The sequence below is a fragment of the Erigeron canadensis genome, chromosome 1, assembly GCF_010389155.1.
Source record: "Erigeron canadensis isolate Cc75 chromosome 1, C_canadensis_v1, whole genome shotgun sequence".
Taxonomy (NCBI): Eukaryota; Viridiplantae; Streptophyta; class Magnoliopsida; order Asterales; family Asteraceae; genus Erigeron; species Erigeron canadensis.
In genome coordinates this window covers 30,664,605-30,680,051 of record NC_057761.1, presented here as the reverse complement: position 1 = coordinate 30,680,051, position 15,447 = coordinate 30,664,605, and the positions used below count along the sequence as shown (strand labels likewise).

Genomic DNA, 15,447 nt, shown 5'->3' with positions numbered 1-15,447 from the left:
ACAACTGAACTAAATTTCTATTGATTATCATCGGGTATTTATACAAACATCAAAGACGGTTACAACAATCTAACAGAGTTCTGAAAATATTACATAATCGACCCCTCGACTTCTAAATTGCACAATACTAACCCAACATTATTTATTTTCTTATCAATTCCTAAAATGAGTGTATCAATTACCCCTCCCTTAGAATTCTTTTTGCCCTCAAAAAGGAAAATCTGAGAAACGGACAATCATTTTCTCTGCAAATTCCCATGAAGCATCACTGATGGGCAGTCCCTCCCAATGAACTAAAAATTTCACAGTTGCTTTAGTACCCTTTTTCTTCATTTTCCTATCAAGAATTGCTTTGGGTTTAAGAGACCACTTCTTTGCTTAAGGTAGAGGAATAACTTGCAGGTTGGATCCATGAGCTTGCTTCAACAAGGACACGTGGAAGGTGTGGTGCATTTGAGCTTCACGAGAAAGTGCAAGCTTGTAAGCAACTTTGCCAATCCTTTGTAGAACCTCAAAAGGTCCAAAATATTTGGGTGAGAGTTTCCTGTTACGATGGTTCTTCAAAGAATGTTGAGCAAAAGGATGTAGTTTAACCAACACCTTATCTCCCACACTGAATTCCCTGTCACATCGATGCTTGTCAACCATTTGCTTCATGCAATTTCTGGTTGCCTGCAGATTCATTTTAAGATGTTGAATCATATGTTCCCTGTCTCCGTGGATGTCTTCAACTGCAGCAATTGCAGTGTCACCAGGGATGTAAGGTATATGAATTGGAGGTTTAATACCAAACAAGGCTTCATGGGGTGACATTTTGATAGAAGAATGCCATGTGGAATTATACCACCATTGTGCCAATGGTAACCATTGCAACCATTTGTGAGGATCTTCCATACACATGCTTCTTAAGTATGCTTCCAAACACCTGTTCAGAACTTCTGTTTGGCCATCAGATTGAGGATGGTGCAGATGACATTGATAGTGTGATGCCCTGCAACCTTATAAACTCCTGCCAGAATTTACTCATGAATATTGGATCTCTGTCTGTAACAATATTTAGGGGATTCCCATGGAGCTTGAAAATGTTATCCATAAAGACCTTGGCCACAATTGCAGCTGTGTAAAGATGCTGCAAGGGAATAAAGTGGCCATACTTGGTCAGTCTGACAATGACTACCAAGATAGTATCTTTACCATTAACCTTGGGAAATCCAGAGATGAAATCCAAAGAGATATCAGTGAATATGGATCTGGGAACTGGTAAAGGCTGCATCAACCCTGGAGAGGAAGTATTTTCATATTTTGCTCTCTGACATTCTGAGCATTCTTTAACAAAACTCTGCACATCCTTATTACACCCTTTCCAATAAAATAACTTTTTAATTCTCTTTAATGTGGGTACTATACCTGAATCGCCACCCGCTGCAGTTGAATGATTCAACTAAATAATTTCCTTCCTTAAATCCAAATCTCTTGGTATGAAGATTCCGTGTTTTCCTTTTCAAGGTCAACCCATCCCATGATTTATTTTTCACCACCATTCCTTGTTTAATTTTCTGAATAATAGTCTGAGATTCTGGATCATTCTTCCATGAATTTTGGATTTTATCCCATAATAAGCTATCCACTGAACTTACTCCCATTGACAGCAATGTAATACTTTGAATCTTGGAGAGTGCATCAGCAGCTATATTTTCTGATCCCTTCTTATATGATATCTCATAATCATATCCCAACAACTTAGAAAGCCACTTCTGTTGCAATGGGGTGACAATCTTTTGTTCTAACAAGTACTTGAGGCTTTGGTGATTAGTCTTGATGATGAAGTGAGCTGTGGATAAGTAGTGATGCCATTGTTTGTCTGCTAAAATAATTGCAAGTAATTCTTTTTCATACACTGAGAGGGCTTGTTGTCTTGCCGATAAAGCCTTGCTAATAAAAGCAATGGGGTGTCCCTCTTGCATCAACACTGCTCCTAGCCCTTTTGATGATGCATCTGTTTCCACTACAAAAACCTTTGAAAAATCTGGTAGGCTGAGCACAGGGGGATGAATTAAGGCTTCCTTCATCTCTTCAAAAGTTGTTTGAGCTATTGTAGACCATTGAAATCCATCTGTTTTTAATAACTCTGTTAATGGTTTAGCTTTAACACCATAACTCCTTATGAATCTTCTATAATAGCCAGTGAGACCCAAAAAACCTCTTAACTATTTTACAGTGGTAGGAGTTGGCCAATCTTTGATAGCAACTAATTTTGTTGGATCAGTAGATAACCCTTCTGCAGAAATTACATGGCCTAAATACTCCACTTTTGATCCTGCAAATGAACACTTTGAATTTTTTGCTTTAAGAGAGTTTTGCCTCATTAATTCCAACACTTGCTCCAGATCTTTGAGGTGTTGCTGTAAATCATGACTGTACACCAGTATGTCATCAAAAAACACTAAAGTGCATTTCCTCATTACCTCCTTAAATGTCAAATTCATCAAAGCTTGGAAGGTGGCAGGGGCATTGGTCAGCCCAAATGGCAAAACAAGAAATTCAAAGTGACCTTGATGTGTTTTTAATGCTGTTTTGTGCACATCCTCTTCAAACATCCTTATTTGATGATATCCAGATCTAAGATCCAATTTAGAGAAGTATCTTGCCCCATTTAATTCATCCAATAATTCTTCTATCAAGGGAATTGAATAAACATCCTTCACAATATTTTCATTTAGCTTCCTGTAATCTATGCACATTCTCCAAGAACCATCTTTTTTCTTGACTAGGACTACTGGAGCAGCAAAACAACTTGTACTATGTCTAATTACTCCTGAATCAAGCAACTCTTGTGTCATTTGTTCTATCACATCTTTTTGGGCTCTGGGATACCTATAAGGCTTTAAATTGAGGTTTAACTTGTCATCCTTCAATATTATCTTGTGGTCACAATCTCGTGATGGTGGCAGCCCAGAACAACAAAGACATCAGCATACTTCTCCAATAAGATTTGCAGTTCATCATCATTGGTAAATTCAGTGAGTGTGGGCTTGTGGATTTGATTGTCACTTGTGGTGTTATGCAGAGTACACAATTGAGCTTGAACCACATTCTTAGGTTCTTGCAAAAAAGATGACATCTTTTCCATAGAACATAAGTGGACTCCATGTTGAGCCACCCCCTTCAACTGAAAGTCTTGACCACCCACAGTAAATTTCATAGTAAGGTGCTTAAAATTCCATATAATGTCAGTAAGGGTTTCCAACCACTGCACTCCTAAAACAATATCATAGTTGTTAAGCTCAATTACTAACATGTCAGCAGTGTACCAGTTCCCTTGCATACACCACTTGAAATCCTTGCACAGTTTCACACAATCCATCCTATTTCCATTGGCTACAGTGACACTTATATTGGCAATGGCTAGTAAAATACACCTTAATTTCTCTGCTAGTCTGTCACTCATGAAATTATGAGTAGATCCCCCATCCACCAGAATGTGCAGATTTTTGGTTCCACATGTGCCTACAATCTGCATTGTGGAATAGGATGGTATGCCCATTATGGCATTCAAGGATATTTGTGGCTCTCCCTGCACTCTCACAGTAGTATTGGACAGGCTAATATCTTCTACTTCTTGAAATACTTCTTCTTCGTTTTCCTCTTCAACCTCCACTAAAAATAATTGTCTTTTGCCCTTACACACCTTACTATGTCCTTGAACAAATTTCTCATTACACCAAAAAACATTCCCCTTTTGCTCTTTTATCCTCAAAAAACTTATTATTCACTTTCTTTGGTACAATAGCAGTAGGTGCAACAGAGTTGACTAGTGTAGTCAAAAGAGGAGGTTTTCCAATATTACCAACACTAGAGAACTTAGGAGTGGAATTAACATTCCTACTGCTAGAAGCATAATTCCCTACATGCGATTTTCCTAGCATCTTATTGGCTTGATCTTGTATTTTAGCCAAAGAATATGCATCTCTTAATGTTTTAGGCTTAAACATTTTGAGGTAACATTTAATTTCAGGTTTAAGGCCTTCCACAAAAATACTAATTGCATACTCTTCACAAAGTGTTACCTAATTGAGAAGCCTGTCAAACTGATCACAATAAGCATCCAAATCTCCATCTTGAATCAAGGCCTTTAAAGCCCCCATAGCATCTTCCATGTGAGTGATACTGAATCGAGCCATGGCTGATCTGGAGTACTCATCCCATTTTACCTCTTCCATCGCCTTACCACTGGATTTCATATAACCTTGATGCCAAGATAATGCCCTACAAGTCATATGTATAGCAGCATAACGGATTTTAGAGGTTTCAGGTGTAGCATCAATATTGAAGAAATGCTCACACTTATAAATCCAATCATCAACTTCATCTCCCTCAAACTTAGGGAATTCAATTTTGGTGGAACGGTTATGACGGATGTGATTTCCGTCGGTTAGGGTTAGCAATTGGCCGGAATTCTGCATCGCCGCCATGAATTTCTGCAAGTTTTCAATCGCCGCCTTCATCGTGATGATTTGATCTTGAGAAAGGTTTATATCCTTTGTTAACCGCTCAATTTCCGAAGTTTCTCGGGTTTGAACCATTTTGAATTGATAAAAGAAGACAAAATTTTATTAAGAGAAGAGAATTTCGTCGGATTTTATGAGAAGAGTCGCCAGAGAAGATGACTTCCGCCGGAATTTCAATCGGAATTGGAACTTCCACCATAAACGGTTGTAGATCTGATACCAAAATGATGCAGAATTTTAGGAGATAAGAAATGATTTATCACAACTAAACTGAATTTCTATTGATTATCATCGGGTATTTATACAAACATCAAAGATGGTTACAACCATCTAACCGAATTCTGAAAATATTACATAATCGACTTCTAAATTGCACAATACTAACCCAACATTATTTATTTTCTTATTAATTCCTAAAATGAGTGTATCAGTGGAGGAAGATATCAGTGAAGACTGTGGAGATGCTTGTGGTGGCAATGTTCTAAAGCAAAACAAATATGATTATGTAGTTGAGTTTTCAGATAAAATGCTTTGGGGTTGGTTACGTGTGACAAAAACAACAAAAGCTAAGAACTTTGATCAGCTACATGGTTCAACAAATGTTGATTTTGAGAATCAGGAACAAGTGTCGCTAGAGAAAAAACTTCGTTGCAAAGGCGTCACAAGTGAAGTCTATTATGAGGATGACTACCCATGGGATCTCGGAATTACTCAAGGCTATTTTTTAAAGCAACACCTTGAGGACAAGGTGTTTTTGGGGATGGGAGTAATGATATAGATCAGAAGTTAGGGGGGGTTAATTGTCGTTTTTAATAATTAGTTAATTAATTATAGTAATGTCTTGGTGGACAAGTTAGGGCTTTGTCTGGTGGTTCTTTAAATAAGGCTCACAGCCAATTGTTTAGGTCGTGAAGAAAATAATAAGTGTTGTTCTTAGGAACTAGGGCTGCTGGAGCATTATACCAGATTAGGGCTACTGGAGCATTGTACCAGATTATCTATCATCGTGAATCATCTAGTTATTTCTCTATTTTCTGGTCTGGTACACATCATTGAGTGATTACGAAAAGATGTTGATTGCTTCATTAGATGCAGTTGTCCATGAAGTCTTTTTTCATTATTGAGTAATCAACTAATGAAAACGGATAAAAACGTATCTTACCCGGCGTTTGAGAAATTTTATGAAGGGTTTTCATTTCTTTTAACCCTTTCTCACACCATTTATTTAACCTCTCATTTTTCGATTCCCCTCTCACATCAATTGGAATGATGAATAAGTAATGAATTAAAGTGTAACTAGCTACATATCGTTGTATTTACCTTGTGATATATGGACAAATTGATAACAAGTTTCTGTATTTATATTTAAATTGTAGCAAGTGGAGATGCATACATGAATATTTGTCTTCCGTTGTACAAAGCAGCGATTACTAGTGATTGGAAAGCTGCAGAAGTCATCCTTGATAAACACCCAGAATTAGAATTGGAACGGTGTGCTATCACTCTTCTTGGCGATACAATACTTCATATTGCAGTAGCAGCAGAAGACACCAAGCTGGCAGAAACTTTTGTGGAAAAACTCATAGAAAGGATGGCCATGAAGGACTTGGAAATTGAAAATAATTGTGAGGACAGTGCCTTGTTAATAGTATCTGCAAGTGGAACTGTTAAAATGATTGATATCATGCTGAATAAGCACAAAGACCTGTTGAGCGTTTCTTCTTTTAATGTGTATACGTTGATGGAACTAAGTATTGAGTATGGAAATCGTGACATGACGTTGCATTTGTATAATCTCGTTGAGCATATGCCCAGTTATCCATTTTGGACATATAGAGATCGAGCTCTGTTTTTGCGCTGTTGTATCATTGATGGTGATATGTATGGTGCGTATGTCTTTTCCATCTGTTTCTTCATACTCAATGACATGTCTATAGAAAAAAAAGAAGGTTCATGTTATAACCATTTACATATGAACATATATACTATTAAGTATAACTTGATATTTTCATGTATATGTGAACGAATTTGTCCACGATACCATTAACATATGAACACAAGTCATTATACTCTGTTATTAAATGATTGCTCACATTTTTTTTTTTTTTTGTAGATATTGCACTAATAGTTTTGTCACACCACCCGGAAATTGCTGCTAGCAGAAATACTTGTATAATCATACTAGATATTTTGGCTCGAAGGCCTGATGTATTTAATAAAACAGAGCCCAGTATGATATCGAGAATCACTGATCCAAGTAAGAATACTGACTCAATACTCTTTAGTCATCATTAAGAAATACTCCATATCATATTACTTTTAACTTTCTATCATTTAAGAATCTTTTTTTGAAACAGACATATTTGACGAGTGTTTTGTCAATCAAATTTTTTTCAAAAAAAATAAATAAAAATAAAACCAGTAAAACTGGGTTTGCCAATCAGTGTGATGTGCCAGTGTAGGATGAAAGTGGATTTCCCAAACCCAGTTTTGGGTGAAAGCGTATAAAATAAAAATTTAATAATTACTAGTACAGAAGAAAGACAACATGTGTGTCTCCGGTTGACCCACAGAAACCGGGCTTGGCAAACCAGGTTTCAAATGGAATTTTTGAAACCATGTTTGGGAAATCTGGTTTCGTCCAACGTGGATGAAACCGGGTTTGTACTGCTTTTATAAAAAAAAAAAAAATTTAAAAACTTGTTTGACAAAACACCCCTTAAATATGTCCGTTTTAATTAAAAATTCTATCATTTACTCTGTTTTTCATCTGTTTTGTTTCCTTTTCTTTCCAGTCTCTGCCTTCTTTCGTACGAAGAAAGAAACTCCAGAAATGAATATTCATGCCTTGAATTTACTGAAAGCCATTTTGAAATTTCATACCATGTCCGGGGATAAACTTAATACCCCTGATGACAATCTTGGAGAGCCTTTTGGAGAAACGGATATAACTCTCTCTAAACTATTATATACTGGTGCACAAACAGGCAACACTATATTTGTAATTGAGCTCCTTAGAATGTATCCTACTATATTATGGATTAAAAATAGAGATCCCCTAAGTATATTTCACATAGCTGTTATGCACCGCCACAAAGATATATATAACCTAGTGTACGAGATAGGTTCAAACAAGACTATACTAACCAGGCAAACAGATGATGAAAATAATTGTATACTTCATTTAGTTGGAAGTACCTCAAAAAGGAATCAACTTCAAACTGTCTCAGCAGCCTCACTACTAATGCAACGAGAGTTACTCTGGTTTAAGGTATATATTATTTTTTACACCTCCGATCCAAACTGTTGTATTCTTCTATGTTGCTTTATCTAGCTAGATGAGCGGCATGTGTCGTAGGAGGATTTCTAGGAGGAATTGAAATAGCGTTTTCCTTAGCTTTTACTATCCATAGACATATGCATTTTGAAAACGAATGTTTAATTAACACACTTCTTGGTGCGATTTTAACTCACAACATATAGTTAACTGCACACTCTTGGTACTGATTTCTCTGTGAGTCTGTGACCCTTATATTTATAATTGACAATTGTGGCTGGTAATCTTTTAGTTTATCTCTGTTGTGTTGTAGGAGGTGGAAAAGATTACGCCACGTGACTTGAGATATTCGAAGAACAACAAAGGTCAGACACCATATGATCTATTCTCAGAAAATAATGAAGAGACGGTTTCCAAAGGTCTAAAGTGGACGAGAGATTGTATGGTTGTTGCTACACTCATCATTACCATAGCATTTGCTGCAGCGTTCACCATTCCAGGAGGCTATAACCAAGAGATCGGGCTTCCTATTTTCACTCATGAAACTAGTTTCTTAGTTTTCTTAATAGCGGATTCAGTTTCTTTATTTTCTTCCTCAACTTCACTCTTAGTGTTCTTATCTATCCTCACATCTCCTTATGGTCCACGTGATTTTTTATATTCGTTGCCGAGAAAGCTAATGATAGGTTTGGTGACACTATTTATTTCGGTAGCAGCCATGATGGTAACTTTTGCTGCAAGCTTCTTTGTGATGTATCACAACACATTTGAATGGCTACCGATTCTTATCAGTATATTTGCAGCCATGCCAGTCATTGTATTTGCTTCACTTCAGTATCCTCTTTTGATGGATATGTTTCGTTCTATGTACGATTCTAGGTATCTCTTTAAGCCCAAGAGACGTATGCTTTATGACACAAACCAGCAAATGTAATTGTTTAAAATCTCTATTAAGGCACTGGTTAAGTTTAATCGGTACGTTTTAGTGTTCACTTGGATTATGTATGTATCTGTTTTATCAAGCTTAGTTCAGAATGAGGATTTTGATCCAAGCCTTGCTTGTTATTTGCCTGAACCATCACCACCGTAGGTTACGCCCATGGGGGCGTAGCTTACGCCCTTCCCCATCTTCTATTTTCACTTACGCCCCATTTCCTCTGTTTACGCCAATTTTCTGAGTTTTGGGCGCCAAAACTGCAACTTCCAGGGCAGCGTACCTTACGCCCAAATACAACGTATCTTACGCCTGTTCAGACCCACCTAGCGTACCTTACGCCTGTTCAGACCCACCTAGCGTACCTTACGCCCAGTTACAGCGTATCTTACGCCTGTTGTCTCTTGCCCACCCTACCTTACGGCCACCACCACCGTAATTTACGGTGGTGTGGTTCTTTGTTTTTTTTCTTTTTTTTTTCCAGAAATTGTTTGTCTTTCTTCCTCCCCTTGGCTTTGGGTCTGACCGATTGTGGGTTCTCTTGGCCTTTTTTGGGTCGTGTTCACTTGGGGAAATGGTGTGGAGAAACCCTAAAACGTTTGTGGTTGCTCAGGAAGGAGGCTTCGTGAGTGTATATATATATATATACAAGGATTTTTACCCCTCACGATGCGCGGCTCTTAGATTATATTTTCAAAACTTTTAGTATTGAATCAATAAAATCTCTAATAAGCAACGTTTCGATAAAAAAATTATATAGAATAATTGAAAATATTTAAAAATCAAATATTCAAAATTTTCTTAATAATCAAATCCACTGCATAAATGAGTGAACAAACAAAATATTAGAATACATACAAACAATTAGCAACAACAATTTTGTGAAATAAACTTGTTATATTGATTTAGTATAAAACACATATTGATATAGACGCTTCTATATGTTAGTAATTAACAAACTTATATATTGGAAAAAATGTGCTAGCAATTATTTATTTGGAAACAAATTAAAAGTTGATTATTTTATTCATAAAATGTTGTGATTATATTTTATTGATATTGTAACAAAAAAAGGAATGTAGTATATATATTAAATGGGAAAAATTCATAAAGATGACACATAGGAAATATCTTATGTAGCAAAATCTAAAGATAATTTTAAGTTGAGTTGGATGACTTTAAAAAGTTAGGATAACTATTGTTTTATCAGATACTACATACGTAAGTATAAGTATGTAACATATATAATTACAGTACATTCCATTTTGATTCAAGAGACCATTATCTTAAGGCTGAGCTGGGCTTTTTCATTTGGGCCTTCTTTTGGGTCGACCCACTGATCTTTTGGTGTCTATTCGAGTTGTTTTTCGTGGTCTAAATCGATAGTTCAGATAAAACGTAAAACTACTTTTATATATATATATATATATATATATATGTGTGTGCGCGCATAAAAATATATATACAAATGTGTATATATGTAAATATAAAAATGTATATATATGTATAAGGAAATGGTAACGAGCATACGTACTTGTATTAACGTACATCTCGTGTATATATATATATATATATTATACATTGATAGGTCGTGATCGTTGAAGGACACGGAACACTTGTAACTTGTTCATACTTGCCATTAAGATTATTACTAGACGACACAAGGCAAAGGTGAGTTTCGTAGCCCCTGCGTTTACTTTATTTGGGGTGGAAAGTGTACTCGTTTATTAAATACTTGTCGGTTGATACGATTGATTATGATATTGAACGAGATGATAACTACTTAATTGTTTGCTTGCGATACGTGTTATTGAAACGTTATTACATATATATGCTCACATTATGGATTGTTAAATCCACGTTATGGGTATCTTTATACTCACGTTATGGGTTGTTAAACTCACGTTATGGATTGTTAAATCCACGTTATGGGTATCTTTATACTCATGTTATGGGTATTTTTATACTCACGTTATGGATTGTTGAATCCACGTTATGGGTATCTTTATACTCACGTATTGGGTTGTTGAGCCCGCGTTATTGAACGTTATTAATCCTTGTATATCGTTAACGATTGTTATCCCGACACACTTGATTTTCATTATTTAAACCTACAAACTCACCAACTTTATGTTGACCCGTTTTAGTACACTTTTCAGGTGAATCAAAGACATGTTGGATGATAATTGATTGTTTGCATGCTAGGATTGGACTTGGACTTTACTGTGGATCCGCGATTCATTGTCCCTGCTTATGGGTCATGCTTAGGATCATATACCATCTTTTGTACTCTCTTTTGTAAACGTTTGATGGTCGTGCTCCTTATGCATTTTTGTATGGTCTAGATTTGTCTCTACTTAATTTCCATGTCGTGCTGTGCTTTTCTTGTGATATCCCATTATTCCGCCTTGTTGGGGTGTTACAACTAATTTTATATGGGCTTCTTACTCTGAGAGTCTGAGGTGTATAAACCTGACACAAAACTTACTTACACCACTAATTTTAAATGGGCAATAAGTAGTAACTTCCATTTAAAATAATGTTGAGCCACAAGGTCTCAGATGACCATGGCCTGCATATGATAAATTAGTGATACTATTTTGTTTGATTGTTTCTTGGATTGAGCTGATGATTACATACTTTAAATTTTAGGGATTTACAACTTATGCTGAAAGGAGAATAGTCGAGGCTGTGCAAGGGGAGGACATTGCTGCATTGAATATTGGTATTGGTTGGAAAGGGTTGGTTGATGAAATGGAGAGGTTCAAAGATAATATGGAGTTTACAAAGCTTCTAACTAATCAGGAAGGGGTTGATCCAGATGATGTTTATTCTCAAGTTCCATATGAAAAAGGTTTTCAGTTTTTATGGCGCATTGAGCGACAGGTACTCGTATAGTCATATGTTCTATCTTTTGTAACATATCTTGATGTTTTTATAAGTTATGTATATTGTTGCTCTCTATATTTTGGTTTGTATGTGATTCTTAGATTGGGAGGCCAGCTTTTGACGAGTTTCTTAAGAAATACATTGCTGCATTTAAGTTCCAATCCATTGATACAAGCATGTTTCTTGACTTCTTGAAAGCAAATGTTCCTGGAATAGAGAATGACATTGATTTGAAAACATGGACTGAGGGTACTGGCATCCCTTCTGATGCCATGGAGCCGGTTTCTAGTATTTATACAAAGATTGTTTCTCTTGCACATGAGTTCAAACAAGGAAGGATGCCAAGTGAGGAAGAAATTGTCAGCTGGCATGGGCAGGAATGGGAGCTTTATCTGGAAAATCTTCCAAAATCTGTTTGAAGCTTCACAGGTATGGTTCTTTCCTAGTCATTACTTATTGGAAATTTGATCCCTTCAATCTTTTATTGGCTGAGAAGTGTTACTGGGTCTTTGACTCTTTTCTTATGGTGAGATGATAATGTTAGATAACATATATAAAACAATTCTTTATGAGCTCATTACTGAACGTATCGGAGATAATTTGTGGTTAACCATGTGACCATATCTACTGTTAAGACTTCTGAATTAATAAGCAGTCGATGCTATTACTTTTAGAACCAAACGACATTCAGCCTAGCGGAATTAGGGTGGATAATCAATCTAAAGGTTATAGTTTCAAGTCTCAATTGAGACATTTTGGGTAAATAATAGGTTATTTTAGGTGCAAGTCTTCAGAAAAAAAGAACTCTTAACAATGACATGATTGGAGAATCCTGTAGAATTGTTAATATATTTATTATGATTCTGATGTTAAAAAAATAACCTCGGATCAAAACATAGTGTAAAAAACAATTTTGCATACTTGCATTAACTATACGAAATCAAAAGAAGGAAATTGTTGGCATTTTTTTGTTTTGAGAATGTCATTGAAAGTTTGGCATTAATTTGCTGAATCATATATATATCAAATTGTAATCAAGTGCATTTGACCACATTCTACTATCTGTATTTTGTCTTTGTAGACTAGTTATCTGATCTCATTAGTTCCACAATTACGTGATTCGCTGTTTTTTAAAATTCTCTGATGCAGGTTATAGCTCTGGATTGTCGATACAGGCTATCAGAATCAAAGGACTATGAGGTGAAAGTAGCATTCCTCCAACTGCCCATTGCTTCTAGATGCAGTGAATACTATAATGTTGTGGAGAGGACATTAAAGGAAGTAGGACGAATGAAGTACCTTCGCCCACTGTACACAGCATTGGTGCAGGGGACCACAAGGAAAGAAGAAGACAAGATATTTGCGCAAAGGGTTTTTGCTGAAGCTCGTGAATGTTACCATCCGATCGCTCAAGGTGTTGTGGAGTCGATTCTTTCCAAGTATCTTTAAATATGTAATGAAAAGTTTAACTTAACGTCTTGTTAGATTAGGGGGTTGAATCTGATGAATTTATGTGAATCTTTAACTTTATTGTGTTTTAAATTTTCTGGGTAATTATTAAAATTGTCTTGCTATATTCTTTGGTGAGCTCAAACGTGATCATGAAGGGTTTGGTATTTGAAATGTTGACATTGAAATTTGGGCTGTCACCAAATAGGTGACCAAACTCAATGACGCACCTGCTCCATATGAATTACATGTCATTTGGTTAGGATTGGGTTTGAAGATGTTTCACGACAACAAAAGCATTGGTTTTATTACCGAATTTTTGTAGTTTTAAAGGTGATTTCAGGGACACTCCATGTCAATATCGGTGATGACCTCCTGGTCTACTCAGTAGCCCTTTTATTTCTCATGGTGTTCAGGTAAATTTCAAAGTCTTTTTGATGGTCTAAAGATCAACCTCAGGGTGATTCTCTGGTTTTAAATGTTCGGTTTTAGTTTGGTATAATTGATTGGCTTGGTCAATTTATGCTCTTTTAGTACCTGTACAGAAACGGGCTTGGACTATTTTCGCTTACAATAAAATCCCAACACCATCAAACCTGTTCTCATTCTCTTTGCAGATTCATAATATACAAATCATATACGAAGGTTAGTATATGTGGCAGGGTTGTGTGTCCCTTTGGGGACATCTCATATAATTGGAATGAAGCAAAATAAGCAAGTAGATGTACTCTACTTATGTCAAAGATCTTGAGAGTTGTGATCAAATTTTTTGGATATAGTATCTATTGACTGAATCTCTGAATAATGAGTTTACAACTGAGAATGTAGATATACATATATACTAACTAGCTAACCCGTTTAAATCTTAGCTGTGTAACTATAGAGTTACAGTCTTTAGCGGAATAGGCCGTTAGGAGAGAGATGTTCATCTGCGGAGTTCTTCACAATGCAACTATGCAAGTGATATGGATTGATGGTGACAATACTGCAGTTAAGTGATTAAGTGAGAACCAAAATAATGGTGAGAAGTGAGAACTGTGAGAACTACTAAAAAACCATCTCTAAGGGAACCATCTTTTAAGGGCTTAGCCCGTGCTGTATCCAACCGCCCCCATCTCTTGGATCGCGCCCATCAAATCCATACAATTCTTATATGCGTCCGGTGACAAACCATTTAGAACGGATAAGGGCAACGTCCATACCGTATTCATATGTGTTCAACATGTAACCATATGATTTTTACATTTTTTTTTTTTTGGAATGTGTTTTTGTTAAAAGAAAATAAAGTAAGAAAAAAAAGTTCAAAAATTAAAAGTTAAAAATCTAAGAAACCACAAAAAAAAAAAAAAAAGAGAGGGAAACTAATGGTTTTGACGGTTCTCTCCTATGTTTTTGTTTCACGTTAACCCTACCGGCAGGGCATCTCATTAGATATCTTTCTTTTCAGAATTACCTATCTTGAATTTTAATCAACCTTGCTGCGTATTTTGGATACATATATCTTTTGGGCGCCCATTTCATAAATTTGTCAGTTTCTCGTGTGGTGTTCGCGTGCATTCATTTGTATGCATCCTCTTTTAGAATGAATTCTGCCAAGCTTTTGAAACTTTATTATATTCAATATACATAACAAGTACTGTAACAATTTATTCCAAGTACATATAAAGGTTATTCCAAATAACAAGTGACAAGTTATTCCAATAAGTTTCTTTTTTATATTAGTATAACTAAGTACCTTGTATATGGAATTCATGGTTGCATACCCACACTACAAAAACAGCTGTTAGTACCGAATCTTCAGACATTCTTGATAGAGTGTAGTTCATTTCATTTTTAACAAACAAATGTCTAACCTTAAGTCTGTTTTCACTCTGTAGGCTAGGTTAGCATCCGGATAGATGACTCTTACAAGCCCAGATATTCAGAATACTTTGGACCGGGAGCCAAATCTACCTTGTTTGGATCTCGTTAACGGTATCTTCTACATACATCGTTTATGGCAAAACCCTCTAGTGTACCTTTTCTAGATTGAAGTGAAATTAAAGCATGATAACTACTACGAGTAGTTTATAATGTGCTTATATAGTTAAACAAAAAATCATATCATTTGCACGGATGACTTATATTGTCTACTTTGCATTATATATTTATATGGAACTTGTTTTCTTGGAGTGAAATTGAGTAATGACATTCTTTTTGTAATAACTATTATATAGGAGGTGGAGAAGTTTACTTCAACATATGTGTTCCTTTGAGTAGAGCATCACTTAGTGGTAATTGGGCGGCTGCTAAGGTCATTCTTGACAGACGCCCAGAGTTGGTATCGTTTGCTATCACTGAATGTTACGATACACCACTTCATGTTGCAGCTTTAGGAGAAGAAACAGAGC

At 36.0% G+C, this 15,447-nt stretch overlaps 2 protein-coding genes and 1 pseudogene across 2 annotated transcripts; 2 read left to right on the top strand and 1 right to left on the bottom strand.

Moving 5' to 3' along the window:
• Positions 1 to 378: 378 nt before the first annotated feature.
• Positions 379 to 813, bottom strand: LOC122589678. Its single transcript, XM_043762004.1, has one exon. The coding sequence runs from the start codon at positions 811 to 813 to the stop codon at positions 379 to 381; it is 435 nt and encodes a 144-aa protein (XP_043617939.1).
• A 6,579-nt stretch (positions 814 to 7,392) lies between these two features.
• On the top strand, positions 7,393 to 8,719 carry LOC122589672 (protein ACCELERATED CELL DEATH 6-like). Its single transcript, XM_043761991.1, has 2 exons — positions 7,393 to 7,779; positions 8,099 to 8,719. Exons 1-2 carry the CDS (start codon positions 7,393 to 7,395, stop codon positions 8,717 to 8,719), a joined length of 1,008 nt encoding a protein of 335 aa, XP_043617926.1.
• Positions 8,720 to 11,258: 2,539 nt separating this feature from the next.
• LOC122589662 lies at positions 11,259 to 13,116 on the top strand (annotated as a pseudogene).
• Positions 13,117 to 15,447: the final 2,331 nt, after the last annotated feature.

Bases quoted from the DNA above. Each gene is read 5' to 3' on its own strand.
- LOC122589678 (XM_043762004.1), bottom strand. From the start codon at position 813: ATGTCACCCCATGAAGCCTTGTTTGGTATTAAACCTCCAATTCATATA.
- LOC122589672 (XM_043761991.1), top strand. From the start codon at position 7,393: ATGTCCGGGGATAAACTTAATACCCCTGATGACAATCTTGGAGAGCCT. The intron at 7,780-8,098 runs GTATATATTATT...GTTGTGTTGTAG, and splicing joins GAGAGTTACTCTGGTTTAAG to GAGGTGGAAAAGATTACGCC.